The following is a 15,561-nucleotide window of genomic DNA, read 5'->3' as shown; positions in this document are numbered from 1 at the left end:
CTGCCTTCTGTGTATATTGGTAGTGACGGCGGAGGGTGAGGGAGGATGGACCCCAGGTTGAAACAACATAGGGAACTCCTGTTTCTGCAAAGTGGGTTCCACAAGTCAGGAATTGAAATCAGGAGCATCTCATTTAACTCTAGGTCTCAACTCATCTGTTTTTTTCTTAATCTAAACAATGAATAAGATCTGCCAATTCTTCGAGTTTTGAAACTAAGTTATCAGTAAAATAAGGTTGTGCTAAGTGATCTCTATGATCCATTTCCTATTATAACGTTCTATCCTATTTTGAAATAGGGACCCAGAATAAATTATTTCATACTTATTAAATACCCTGCCCTTCCTTAAAATTAAGTAGATAAGGTAGCAACTTTTATAATCTATACCAAGGTGTCTTCAATCACAGTCCGCAGACTGCCAGCCACCTATTTTGTAAATAAAGTTTTAGTGTAATACGGCACACCTATTCACTGAAAGTGTTAACTATATAGCTTTTACATTACAGAAGGAGAATTAAGTAGTTGCCAGATGTTTGTCTGGCCCTTTACATAAAATGTCTTTTGACCTCTGATCTAGGCTAAGTACTTGATACTAGATACTATTAAAGCTATTTCTACTTCCACAGGTGTTTATAATAATTATTAGTCCCACTAATAATTTTCTAAAACTTCTCCTTGCAAAGAATAGTTCTCTTTTTTAATATTAAGATTTTATTTATTTATATGACAGAGAGATCACAAGTAGGCAGAGCAGCAGGCAGAGAGAGAGGAGAAACAGGCTTCCTGCTGAGCAAAGAGCCCCATGCAGGGCTCGATCCCAGAACCCCGAGATCATGACCTGAGGCGAAGACAGAGGCTTAACCCACTGAACCACCCAGGTGCCCCTAGTTCTCTACTTCTAAACCTTGGAGGAGACAGTCTATGTCCAGTGAGCTGGGCTAGGAGCCAAATACTTTGAATACTCTTCTCAAACTGGAAATAATGCTTTCCTTTGGCTGTCTACCAAAAGTAATGGCAAAGGGCGCCTGGGTGGCTCAGTCGTTGGGCGTCTGCCTTCGGCTCAGGTCATAACCCCAGGGTCCTGGGATAGAGCGCCACATTAGGCTCCCTGCTCTGTGGGAAGCCTGCTTCTCTTTCTTCCACTCCCCCTGCTTGCGTTCCCTCTCTCTCTCTATCTCTTTGTCAAATAAACAAATAATATCTTTAAAAAAAAAAAAAAAGGCAAAAGCTTCAGATTTTGTTTTCAGGTCGGAGTGGAATAAGCAAAAAAGCAACTACATTTCCACTTTTCCACCTGCAATGCCGGGGGGTAACAGCTGCTGCACTGTATCATTTAAGATAGTGTTATGGACCCCAGATATAGTGGGTTGAAGAGTGTCCCCCACCACCCTTCCCCAATCCTAACTCTAAAAACTCAGAATGCTATCTTACTTGGAAATTGGGTCTTTACAGAGGTAATTAAGTTAAAAGGAGGTAATTAAGGTGGACCTTAATCCAATATGACTGATATCCTTGTAAGCATAAGAAATTTGGACACAGACAAGTACAGATAAAACACAAAAAGAATGCAGTCTCTATAAGGCAAGGAGAGAGGCCTAGAACAGATCCTTCCCTAACAGCCCTCAGGAGCTGATGCGGCAACACCTTGATCTCACACTTCCAACCTCCAAATTGTGAAAAAATAAATTCCTGTTGTTATAGTCACTCAAGTTGTGATACTTTGTTATGGCTGCCCTAGCAAACCAATATACCAGCACTGCAGGCTTTCAAGGGTCACATACTTAAGATTTAATTCCTAATACATAACATTCATATTTCCTTATTAACAGTCTATTATTTTCTATAATAAACTGATCAGATGAATTTTTGACTAATGCCTTAAACTACAAAGCCAAAGCCATTTAACCACTTAACCACATGTTGCAACAGTCTGAGATACTGCTAAAACCTATGATTTTTAAATACAAACATTAAATGAATAGCTCCCTGAAAGTATCTATACTTATGTAGCCAGAAAATTCAGTCTTTAAAACAGAAGTTCTTCAATAAAAGTAATTGTCTACCCAAATCTTGATAAGGAAGAACCACTGAGGAATCTTTACTGTTTTTGACCCAGCTGAAGATAGAGGGAAAGGGCCAAACACCAGCAGATCATTACTAAGACTGTGATCTAAAGAGCTGCCACATGACTCCAACAACATATAGTACACAAAGAACTTAAAAAACAAAACAAAACAAAAAAAACACCTCTTGTAGACTGAGAGAAAGCCCATTTAGTTTGAGAGCTACTGGAACAGACAAACCTAACTGACGCTCACTTTTTAGCCCCTCCCTACTCTATTCATTAGCAAATAACTATTCTGGAAGGATTCGGCATAACAGAAAAAATATATGGGAGCAGAGTAAACTGAGTAAAATACAATTAATAGGTGTATCTGAGAGAAATTACCCCAGGAAAGGAGAGGATGAACTTGCAAACTACTCTTTATACACAAATTCAGAGAGAGTTAAGTGCTGAAGAGAGCTCTCAAAGGGTTCCAAGACAGAGGCAGGACAGACAAGGCAAAGAGATGAGAGCTAGCAGAGATAGGAAAGAAAAAAAGAAAAAGAAAACAATTACAGATAAAAGCCCAGAAGTAACAAAAACAAAATAAACACAATTTAGAACACAGCTAAGAATTTGAACCACAGCCAGCGTGAATCTTTAAAAACCCAAGTCAGACCATGTCACTCCACTCAAAACTCACCTTTGGTCTTCCACATCATTTTAAGGGCCAAGACAAGTCTTTGTCAAAGCCTACAAGGCCACACATGATTTGCAACCTTGCTACCTCCTCTACTTCATCTCCTACTGTTCTTTTCACTTGCCTCCAAACATACTACCATCTCATGGTGTTTGTTATTCTCTCAGTTTGCAAGGCTTGCTTCAGTTATCTGCTCAAATGTCATGTATCACTGAACCCTTTCCTGATAATCTAACATAAAACCGCAACTGACCCCCACCCAACATTTATTCCTTTAATGTTCCCACAGCAATTATCACAAGATAAACTATGTATATTAACTTGTTACTATCTCCCCCACCAAAACATAAACTCCACTAAGGCAGGAACCTGCATCTGTTTTATTCGTTGTTTTACCTGCAGCACCTAGAATAGTGCCTGATACAGACAGAAAAACATGGAAATAAAATATTCAAAGGCTTAACAGAAAATATACATGAAATAAAAATCTAAATTTCAGAACTAAAAATGCACACTCACATTATGTCCCAGCAAGAATAATCAATAAATTTAGCCTAAGTTAGTAGTGAATTTTAAGGATAAAGAATTGAATCCTACAGGCATCCAGGCAGAAAAAAAGTGACCATGGTGGTAGAAGGTGGTATAGGGGACGGAAATGGTGAGGAGAGAAAAGCCTGATCCAAGACTTCCACTCAATGCTAGAAGAATTCCTCACATCTATTAAGTTGTGAGGAAAGAGCATGAATCAAGAATTTTAAGAGTAATCAATCTACCCTTCATTTAAATAAAAAAGGCAAGTCTCAAATACATAAGACTATGACATCCATGAGGTCTTACTAAACATTAAAAGAAAAAAAACCTAACCCTCCAAAAACTTGAGGATGATGATGTCTATTCAACCAAGAGATAAATAAAAATAAAAAACTTGGAGCTAGAGAAGCTATGAATTAGGATTAGGGTATGTGTGAAAACAGTGAGAATTCTGATTACAAAATATAATGTGAAATCATAATTTTTAAGAATGAAAACACAGACTGGAACAAATTAGGGAACACGGTTTCCTAATTTCTCATCAACAATAAAAATCTGAAATGTGAACATGGAAGAACATGGCTCTATAGGCTGGTATCAACCTTTTTATCTTCTTCGTTTTTCATTTTAGAGAAATACTGTAGCAACAAATAACCTTGCCACTGATACCAAAATAGTTTTTATAATACAAAACTAGAATATTTATTGCGTTTTTTTTTTTTTTTTTTGAAGCATATCATGACTTTGGTATAATGCAAGAGCTCAATGGAGATTATTTCATATTGCTTAATTTTCTTAAGATGATAGCAGTTAAGGTTAACCTAATTACTATTGTAAAATGTCACTAATAATTAATATAAAAGGCAGGAGCAATCTATCCTGAACTTTCTACACCACCAATTTTTGCTGATAGCACAAACAAATTAGCCTAATTTTGTTGCCTACTTTCCTCTCAATGTATTTCATTCTCTTCTCGATCTAGAGACTCGATCAGATCAAAAACCTAGATGAAATTCTAATTTCCAACCAAACTTATTTAAAAATTCATTCAATATGATTATAAGGTTGGTGGTGGAGGCAGAATTTGCAATAAGTCTCAAACCTGGGCCTCAACAACCACAGCATTTACACCAAATTTAAGGACAGCCCTTGAAGCACCACTACCCAAACTTAAAGTCTACTTTTGTAAACTTCAAGTACACTGCAAGAAGACTACTGTTCTGAGTAATATTTATTCTTTTTCTTACAGTTTGAGATATAATTGACATAACACTATTAGTTTAAAAGGCACATGATTCGATGCGTATATATTATGAAAAGTTATGTTTAGTTAATATCCAACACCTCACAGAGTTAAAATTTTTTTGTGTGAGAAGAACTTTGATGATCTACTCTCCTAGTAACTTTCAAATACACAATATTGTTTACTATAGCTACCATGCTGCACATTACATCCCCAGAATTTCCTTATCTTATAAACTAGAAGTCTGTACCTTTTGATTGCCTTTACGCATTTCCCCCACTCCTGGCAACCACTAACCTCTTTTGTTTTTAGGAGTTCAGGTTTTTTTTAGATTCCACCATAAATGTGAGATCATGGATTACTTATCTTTTCCTAACTTATTTCACTCAGCATAGTGTTCTCGAGGTCCAGACTGACAAGATATTGTTTTTATGGCTGAATAATATTCCATTATACGTATATATGTGTGTGGATGTGCACGCATACACACACACACACACACACACACACACACACACACACACACACACACATATATATATATATATATAAATAAAATAAAACTTCTTTTTCCATTCATTGACAGACACTTAGGTTGTTTCCATGCCTTGGCTACTGTGAATAATGCTACCACTAATATGGGAGTGCAGATATCTCTTTGAGGAAGTGATTTCATCTCCTTTGGATACAAAGTCAGAATTAGAGTTGCTGGATTCCACGGTAGTTCTGTTTTTAATTTTCTGAGGAACTTTATCCATTGGTAGCTATACCAATTTACATTCTTTCCAACAGTATACAAGGGTTCCCTTTTCTTCACATACTCTCTAGTACTTTTTATCCTTGTATTTTTCATAAAAACCATTCTACCAAGGGTGAGATGGTATTTCATTGTGGTTTTGCTTTGCATTTCCCTGATGAATGGTGATCCTGAGCATCTTTGTATACCTGTTGGCCATATGTATGTCTCCTTTGAAAAAATGTCTCTTCAGTTCCTTTGCCCAAGTTTTAATTAGATTGTTTGTTATTGATTTGTATGAGTTTTCTATATTTTGGATATCAATCTCTTATCAGCTATATGATTTGCATATATTTTCTCCCATTCTGTAGGTTGCTCTTTCATTTTGTTAGTTTCCTTTGCTGTACTGAAGAAGCCTTTTAGTTCAATGTAGTCCTGCTTATTATTTCTGCTTCTGTTGTCAAATGCAAAAAAAAAAAAGAAAAGAAAAGAAAAAAAGAAAAAGAAAAAGAAAGAGAAAGGAAAAAGAGAAAAATGGCAAAAGAAAAAAAGAAATCACTGTAAAGACTGATATTAAGGAACTTATCCCTTTTGTTTTCTTCTAGAAATTTTATGGTTTCAGGTCTTTTATTTTTTTATTTCTTTACTTATTTGACAGAGACATAGCAAGAGAGGGAGCACAAGCAGGGGAAGTGGGAGAGGGAGAGCAGGCTTCCCATGGAGCAGGAAGTCTGATGCGGGGCTCAATCCCAAGACCCTGTGATCATAACCTGAGCTGAAGGTAGCTGCTTAACCGACTGAGCTATCCAGGCGCCCCTGGTTTCAGGTCTTACATTCAAGTCTTTAATCCATTCCGAGTTGATTTTTGTGTATGGTGTAAGACTGGTGTGGTTTCATTTTCCACATGTGACTGTTCAGTGTTCCCAACACCAATGATGAAAGAGAATGTCCTTAACCCATTGCATATTTTTGGCTTCATCACAAATGAACATATATACATAGGTTTATTTCTGGGGTCTCTTTTTGTTCCACTAATGTGTCTATTTTTATATCAATACTATGCTGGTGTGATTATTACAGCTTTGTGATTTAGTTTGAAATCTGCTGTTTCTAGCCTTGTTCTTTTTCAAGACTGTTTGGATTGTTTGGGGTCTTTGTGGTCCCATACAAATTTCAGGACTGTTTTTTCTACTTCTGTTAAAATGCCATTGGAATTTTGATAAGGACTGCACTGAATCTGTAGACTACTTTGGGTAGTACAGACATTTAACAATATCAATTCTTCCAATCCATGAGCATGGAGTATCTTCCCATTTATTTTTATCTTCTTCAATTTCTTTCATTATGTCTTACAAGTTTTCAGTGTACAGACCTTTTACCTGCTTAACTACATCTGTTGCTAGCTATTTTACCTTTTCTGATGCAACTATAAATAGGATTTTCTTAATTTCTCTTTCGGATAGTGCATTATCAATGTATAGAAAGAAATGCAACACACTTATGTATATCAATTCTGTATCCTGAAACTTTACTCAATTTATTTATTAGTTCTAAGAGTTTTTTGGTGAAGACTACAGTTTCTGTATGTAATATTATATCATCTAGAAGTAGAGACAGTTTCACTTCTTTTCAATTTGGATTGCCTTTAATTTCTTTTTCTTGCCAAATTGCTGGCTAGAGTAAAAGCGATGAGAATGGTATCTACATCTTGCTCCTGATTTTAGCGGAAAAGTTTTCAGCTCTTCACCACTGAGTATGGTGATAGCTGTGGACTTGTCATATATGGCATTATTCTATTGAGGTATGTTCCCTCTATGTGCAGTTTATTAAGTGTTTTTATCGTGAATGGATGTTGAATTTTGTCAAATGTTTTTTCTGCATCTGAGATGACCATATAATTTTTAGCCTTTATTTTGTAAATTGGTACATCTCACTGATTCACAGATGTTGAACCATTCCTGCATCCCTGCAGTAAATACCACTTGAAAATGGTATATAATCCTTTTAATGTACTGTTGAATTTGGTTTGCTAATACTGTGTTGAGGATTTCTGCATCTCTGTTCATCCAGAATACTGACCTATAATTTTCATTTCTTACAGTATTCTTGTCTGGTTTTGTTATCTGGACAATATTTGCCTCATAAAAAAAAAGTTTGGAAGTGTTCTTTCCTCTTTAAAATTTGGTAGAATTAACCAGTGAAGACATCTGTCCTAACTTGTCTTTGTTGGGAGGTTTTTAATTACAGACTCTATCACCTTACTAGTAATCGGTCTGTTCAGATTTCCTATTCATGATGCAATCTTGGTAGTTTGCAGGCTTCTACAAATTTATCCATTTTCCTTGACTGTCCAATTTGTTGGTATATAACTATTCATTGTCTCTTAAAATATTTTATATTTCTATGGTATCAGCTGGAATGTCTCCTGATCTTATTTAACTTGAGTACTCTCCTTTTTCTTGGTAAGTCTAGTTAAAGGTTTGTCTGTTTTTTTAAAGATTTTTTTTATCTTTATATTTTTTAAAGATTTTATTTATCTATCTGACAGAGAGAGTGAGCAATCACAAATAGGCAGAGAGAGAGGGGAAGCAGGCTCCCTGCTGAGCAGAGAGCCTGACGCGGGCCTTGATCCCTGGACCCTGAGATCATGACCCGAGCGGAGGGCAAAGGCTTAACCCACTGAGCCACACAGGCACCCCTTGTTTATTTTTGTTTTTAAATAAGCTCTTAGTTTCACTGATTTTTCTTTTGTTTCAAAAATTTCACTTATTTCCTCAGAAAACTATAGGATACTCATGAAGGAAATTGAGGAAGACACAAAGAAATGAAAAAATTTTTCATGTTCATGAACTAGAAGAACAGATACTGTGAAAATGTCTATGCTACCTAGAGCAATCCACACATTTAATGCAATCCATATCAAAATACCATCAATTTTTTTCACAGAATGAAACAAATAATACTAAAATTTGTATGGAACCAGAAAAGACCCCAAATAGCCAGAGGAACATTGAAAAAGAAAACCAAAGCTAATGGTATTACAATTCCAGACTTCAAGCTCTAATCATCAAGACAGTATGGCACTGGCACAAAAACAGACGCACAAATCAATGGAAAAGAATAGAGAACCCAGAAATGGGACTCTCAACTCTACAGTCAACTAATCTTCGACAGAGTAGAAAGAACTGTCCAGTGGAAAAAAGACCGTCTCCTCTTCAACAAATGGTGTTGGGAAAATTGGACAGCCACATGCAGAAGAATGAAACTGGACCATTTCCTTACACCACACATAAAAATAGACTCAAAGTGGATGAAAGACCTCAATATGAGACAGGAATCCATCAAAATCCTTGAGGAGAACACAGGCACCAACCTCTGTGACCTCAGCCACAGCAACTTCTTGCTAGACATGTCTCCAAAGGCAAGGGAAACAAAGGCAAAAATGAACTACTGGGACTTCATCAAGATTAAAAGATTCTGCTCAGCAAAGGAAACGGTCAACAAAACCGAAGACATTTGACAGAATGGGAGAAGATATTTGCAAATGACATATCAGATAAAGGGCTAATATCCAAAATCTATAAAGAACTTATCAAACTCAACACCCAAAGAACAAATAATCCAATCAAGAAATGGGCAGAAGATATGAACAGACATTTCTACAAAGGAGACATCCAAATGGACAAGAGACACATAAAAAGCTCAACATCACTCAGCATCAGGGAAATACAAATCAAAACCCTAGTGAGATACCACCTCACACCAGTCAGAATGGCTAAAATGAACAAGTCAGGAAACGACAGGTGCTAGCAAGGATACAGAGAAAGGGGAGCCCTCCCCTACACTGCTGGTGGGAATGCAAGCTGATACAGCCACTCTGGAAAACAGTATGGAGATTCCTCAAAAAGTTGAAAACAGAGTTACCCTATGACCCAACAACTGTACTATGGTTTTTGCCCCAAAGACACAAATGCAGTGACCTGAAGGGGTACCTGCACTCCAATGTTTATAGCAGCAATGTCCACAATAGCCAAACTATGGGAAGAGCCTAGATGTCCACTGACAGATGAATGGATAAAGAAGATGTGGTCTATATATCTATTATCTATCTATCTACCTATCTATCCATCCATACATAAATACAATGGACTATTATGCAGCCATCAGAGAAAAAAATGAAATCTTGCCATTTGCAATGATGATGGAACTAGAGGGTATTATGCTATGTGAAGTAAGTCAATCAGAGAAAGACAATTATCACATGATCTCATTGATATGAAGAATCTGAGAAATAAGACAGAGGATCACTGATATGAGGAATCTGAGAAATAAGACAAAGGGGAAGGGAGGGAAAAATGAAACGAGATTAAGAGACTCCTAATCTCAGGAAAGAAACTGAGGGTTGTTGGAGGGGAGAAGGGTAAGAGGGATTGGGTGGCTGGGTGATGGACATTGGTGAGGGTTATGTGCTATGGTGAACATTGTGAATTGTGTAAGACTGATGAATCACAGACCTGTACCTCTGGAACAAATAATACATTATATGTTAATTTAAAAAAAAACATTATATAGGAAAAAAATTGTTCACTTATTTCTACTCTGATCTTTGTTATTCTCTTCTTTCCAGTAACTTTGGGCTTGTTTTTTTCTTATTCCTTGAGGTGAAAAGCCAGGCTGAGTTCTTTCTTTTTTCTATTAATGCAGGCATTTATTGCTATGAACTTCTCTCATAGAATTGCTTTTGCCATATCCCATTATGTTTTAAGTATGCTGTACTTTCATTTTCATTGGTCTCAAGATATTTTTTGCTCTTTCTTTTTTGACCTACTGGTTGTTCAGAAATGTTTAACCCCCCACATATTTGTGAATTTTCAGCTTCATTCTTTTGATTTCTAGTTTCAGATCACTATGGTTGAAAAAATGCTAGATGGAATTTCAGTCTTAATTATGAAAGGCTGTTTTGTGGCCTAACATGATCCTGGAGAATCTTCCACATATGCTTGAGAAGAATGTATATTCTGATGCTTTTGGATGGAATATTCTGTAAACACCTGCTAAATCCACTTGCTCTCATGTGTACTTTAAGCCCAATGTCTTATTTATTTACTATCTGAAAATTCTTTGAATATAATTAGGTTTTTATTTAATGAATATTTATTTAATGAATATCTAATGAATACTTAGAATTCAGTAGCTAGCTTACACATTTTGATTTCTAAGTTATCTACTACATCCTCCATAAAACTATTCTAATCAACTGTCAAAGAGTTAATGGGAATTTTAAATTGATATAACATGAAAGAATAATTATTTTAAAAGTTATTAATTTTATACATATTAGCATGAACCTTCAAATACATAAAATTATGGCAAATGTTAAAACCCATCAAACTAAAATTTCTTCTGACTCAGATTTCAGTCTTCAACTATGTAAAAAAGTATATATTTTTTAAGATTTTATTTATTTATTTGACAGACAGAGATCACGGTAAGCAGAGAGGCAGGCAGAGAGAGGAGGAAGCAGGCTCCCTGCTGAGCAGAGAGCCCGATGTGGGGCTCGATCCCAGGACCCTGGTATCATGACCTGAGCCGAAGGCAGAGGCTTTAACCTGCTGAGCCACCTAGGCGCCCCTGTAAAAAGGTATTTTTTTTTTTAAAGATTTTATTTATTTATTTGACAGAAAGAAATTACAAGTACACTGAGAGGCAGGCAGAGAGAGAGAGAAGGAAGCAGGCTCCCTGCTGAGCAGAGAGCCCGATGCGGGACTCGATCCCAGGACCCTGAGATCATGACCTGAGCCGAAGGCAGCGGCTTAACCCACTGAGCCACCCAGGCGCCCCTAAAAAGATATTTTTATAGAAGGTCATGACAGTCAGTCTATACAGCACGAACTTTAAAAGTTAGAAACACATTTCTAATTACTTCCTAATCTTTTGACTTGTTAGAGCTCTATCTTCTACAAATTATAAGAGCCTTTTCACTCATTATTTGCTGAGCTACTGGGGCTGAGTTCAGTAAGACACTTACGTACTTACCTATAGTTTTAAAGGCCTTTTTTAAATTCTAGAATTTGTTGAGTAAGAATATTCTATACAGAGTCTATTTTGTTTCATTGTCTCTCTGGACTGTGGAAATAAACTCTCATCCGTACTTCCCTCACAGTTAAATAACTCTTTCCAGTTTATCATTTCAGACTGTGACTGGATTTCACAATGGGGAGGAGAGAATTTTTAAGAGACTATATCTAAAAATCACTAAAAAAAAAAAAAAAAAAAAAAAAAAAAAAAAAAAAAAAAAAAGGTAATTCCTGACACCAGGAATTTACTTATTTGGCAGGACCAAATAAAGTTGAGTAAAGAAAGAAGGGCTGCTAAAAAAAAAAAAAAAATATTAATAACCAAATTTTGAGTATCTATGATGTACCAGCGGCTTTTCTAGGTATCTTAACTGCAACATCTCATTTGCTTTAAACCTATAAAATCTGTATTATTTCCACTTTTTGGAAAAGGAAGTTGAGCCTGAGAGATTAAATAACTTCCCAAAGATCACAGAGGTGCTACTAGGTGGGACCAAGATTTGCACCTAAATCTGTCTGGACACTATCTGCAGGGCCTCTCATGGCAACATATGGACATATTTATTGATTTTTCATCTGTAAGTTGAAAATGAAGGTTCTGGTTTAGTAGATACTTGGCCTTAGATTTCATTCCAGATCCAAGTAAGTTTTTATTTATTTATTTTTTCTTAGAGCCTAGGTGGCAGTCTGAAGAAAAACAAATCATTTGTTTTCTTTCCTTTTCACCTACCTGAACCCTGCAACCCCACATTCCCACATTTCCACCTCTCCCATTCTCACTTCAACTAAAGACTTAAGAAACTGAGATCAAAATGTAAAGCCTAAACTTGTATTACTGGGGAGTCTGAGTGGCTCTGTCAGTTAAGCATCTGACTCTTGATTTGGGCTCAGGTCATGACCTCAGGGTCATGAGATGGAGTGTCCTGGCCCCGCAACCCACCCACCCCTTGTGCTGGGTGAGGAGCCTGCTTAAGATTCTCTCTCTCCCTCTCCTTTTGCCCCTCCCCTCCCTACCCCACCATGGGAGTTTACATTCTAGTAAGGAGAGAATGATAGGAAATGACTAAGTAAAATTTTAGAAGGATATCAGATAATAATAAGTACTAGAAAAAAATAGATAACATGGAGAGGAAAAGGATGGTGGCAGTGGTGGCAGTGATCAGGGACAACTTCATCCCAAAGGTAACATTTCAGGAAGGACATTAAAAAGGCAAGTAAAGGAACAAGTCATGTAGTTACCTGATAAAAGAGAATTTGAGACTAAAGAAGGAACATTTCAAATACCCAGAGATGGTAAGCCAGTGCCATTAGAGTAGAATGTGCAAAAGGGAGAGCAGTAGAAATTGAAGTCAAAAGAAATTTGGAGCAAGGAAAATACAGTATGAGACCAATGCAAAAACTTAGTTTTATTCTGAAAACTATAAATTAATTAGTGACTTTATTTTTCCAGCCAAAAACAGCTACATGAGCTATTACCTCATGAAACTGGTAAAACACAATATAATACTAAAAGTAGTTTTCCAAGACAAGTTGAAAAAGCATTTATACATATATAGTGGTTAATTTTATATATTATTTCTCTTTGAATTATTTAAAAGAAATTAGGCATTCTTTCAAATGCTTATTTCAAAGCTGATATCTGATATTACCATATTCATAAAGCTGATCTGACTACTGTACTTACAAATATCAAGAAGTCAACCTTCTGTAAGTAGTTCAAAATCCCTGATGCAAAAATTTACTTTAAAAGCCAGGTAGTGAGTCAAATGGAACATCTGAAGTTTCTCCTAGGTTATAAACTAAAAATTGGAAGAAGAACCCTTTACTTTAAGTCATAAAATTTTTGTTAAAATGGAAGTAAATGAACAGAAATCTGTGTTAAAATAAAAAATGAAGTAGAGTTCTTATCCAAAGTCCAAGACATTAAACTAACTAGAATGTACTGTTTCTAACATAGCTATGTCTTAAAGAAAAAAGAAACTGTTTCTTAGACAATGTTTATAAAGAAAACTGCATATATAAACCTATATCCCATCAATTCATATTATTATAATAGAAGCCTCAATTAAGAGGAAATACGATTTTTTTCTTATATCTCCTCAGTTCTCATTTCTAGTAAATTTAAGCTGCTAACTAGTGAGCTAGCATCCATAGAGGAACAGATACTTTCAAGAAAGTGCTTCTATGATGAAGTTACTCATGAAGAAGCTAACAGAAGAATACCAGCTGGGGAGCACTAAGTAATGTATATGTTGTACCCCTGAAACTAACAGTTCAACAAAAAAAAGTACTAGCTGCGTCAATATTCAGCTATATCTAATTCTATATGATCACGCAATCTGTTATAAAACCCAGATTTTAAAATTTTTATATATTTATGAAATGACAAAATTCTGTTTAGGTGGGTTTTTTTTGTTTTTTTTTTTTGTTTGTTTGTTTTCCCCCAGAGAGAGAGAAGAGAGCACAAGCAGAGGGAGAGAGAGAAGCTCAAACAGGTTCCATGTCTAGAACGATGCCTGATGCAGGGTTCAATCTCATGATCCTGAGATCAGAACTGAGCCTAAATCAAGAGTAAGACATGTAAGTGACCAAGCTACCCAGGCACCCCTCTATTTAGGCTACCGAATGAGATCTTCATTCAAAACTTCTCTCAGTGCTCCTACTCCCAAATATGAAATGAGAGGATACTATTTCTCCAATTGCATTATGTGTCAATCTATAATCTGGCAACATAAGCACAATACAAAAATGTGCCTCCTCTTCCAATAAATAAAATAATCTGGCTACAACAAAAATATTTCTAAGCTCTGTCTGACTGCAGGCAGTCTGATCACAATAGGAGCTATTCCGTAAGAAACAGTTCCACCATTACTGCATACTGCAAAGTCTTAAAAAGTTTAGGAGAAATTAAAAGATAAAGTACAGGTTTCTATTTTACAGGCCCTCAAAAAGAGTCAGATAAAAGCTATTTAAAGACAGGCACCTTGCTGGCATCGCTTTCAAAATATATCCCAATCACCCCATTCCTCACTCCTTCCACTCCTGCACTTGGTCCAAGCCATATCACCTCCTTCTAGCAGAACTGTAATTGTCTCCCAGTCACTCTGTGGTTAATCAGGCCTACTATGAATATTCTATATAACGCCTGAGCTTAGATATTGTTCATCTCACTTTATTATCCTGACCTACTTTTTCATTTTTCTATAGCACTTAATCATCTTCTAACATGCTCTAACATTTACTTGTATTTACAGCCTGTTTTCCTTATTGGAGTATATACCTGCCAAAGGCAGTCATCTTTGTTTTGCTCTTCGACATACTCGAAGCACGAGAACAGTACCTGGCACTTTGAAACAAATATACAGAAACAGTCAACCAGGTTTCATAAATATTAATTTGACAAAAATATGCATGATGTGCTCTTATTAACCAGAGCTTTACCATACCAGATAAAATAAGCAGTTCAATGATTTCTGCATCTCCAAGATAGGCAGCAGCGTGCAGTGGAGTTCTCTTTTCATTGTCCTATAAGAAGAGGAAAGGTGAAATATAAGTTTTAATCTAAAATCAATTTCATTTGAAAACCATTAACTACCAACTTACTGATTCCATAACCCTAGTCTAAGCAACATTAACAGATTTTTTCTGTGCTAGGAGAAGAAAGGCAAAAAAAAAAAAAAAAAAAAAAAAACTGGTCTTAAAGGAACGGCTTTATTAAGTAGAGCAAAAATAATATCTAAGGTGATAGAAAAATAGCTTCTTAGGCTTTCTTTGAATAAAAATGCCTATGCAGCTGAGATACAAAGGCAAATTTCCTTTATTTCATCCTATTTTTCCCCTCAATATACTTCCACAGTTTTACACAGGTTGGAACTGTTGACCTAACTAAATAAAACAAACTTTAAGAAAAGGTTTGAGTATCAAAAAATGTTTCCACAGGTACCCCAAAATTTTTCTCTGAGGATATGAAACTATCCCTTAAAACAATCTTAAGGATTTCTTAAAATCCCTGCCAATTTTATTTGTGGCTTTAAAATATATTCCTATCTTTGGAAATATGAAAAATACATAGTCTTCTATTTTGCCCAGTGAAGGAAACCATCAACAAAACAAAAAGGCAATCTACTGAACGGGAATGATAAATCCCACAAGAGGTTAATGCCCAAAATACATCAAGAATCTAACTGACTCAAGACCAAAAAAACAAGCAATCCAATTTAAAAATGGGCAG

General features: G+C 35.9%; 1 protein-coding gene across 11 annotated transcripts in view; it reads right to left on the bottom strand.

Moving 5' to 3' along the window:
• The window catches only part of ANKRD28 (ankyrin repeat domain 28), a 202,800-nt gene that overhangs the window by 68,320 nt on the left and 118,919 nt on the right, over window positions 1-15,561 (bottom strand). For all 11 annotated transcript variants that reach the window (XM_059162552.1, XM_059162560.1, XM_059162554.1 and 8 more), the window contains one exon: window positions 14,777-14,855. In XM_059162552.1, the coding sequence (XP_059018535.1) occupies window positions 14,777-14,855 (79 nt within the window). The remainder of the gene's footprint in view (window positions 1-14,776; window positions 14,856-15,561) is intronic.

The sequence above is a fragment of the Mustela lutreola genome, chromosome 2, assembly GCF_030435805.1.
Source record: "Mustela lutreola isolate mMusLut2 chromosome 2, mMusLut2.pri, whole genome shotgun sequence".
Taxonomy (NCBI): domain Eukaryota; kingdom Metazoa; phylum Chordata; class Mammalia; order Carnivora; family Mustelidae; genus Mustela; species Mustela lutreola.
The sequence above is the reverse complement of the archived record's forward strand: the minus strand, read 5'-3'. Positions and strand labels throughout refer to the sequence as shown.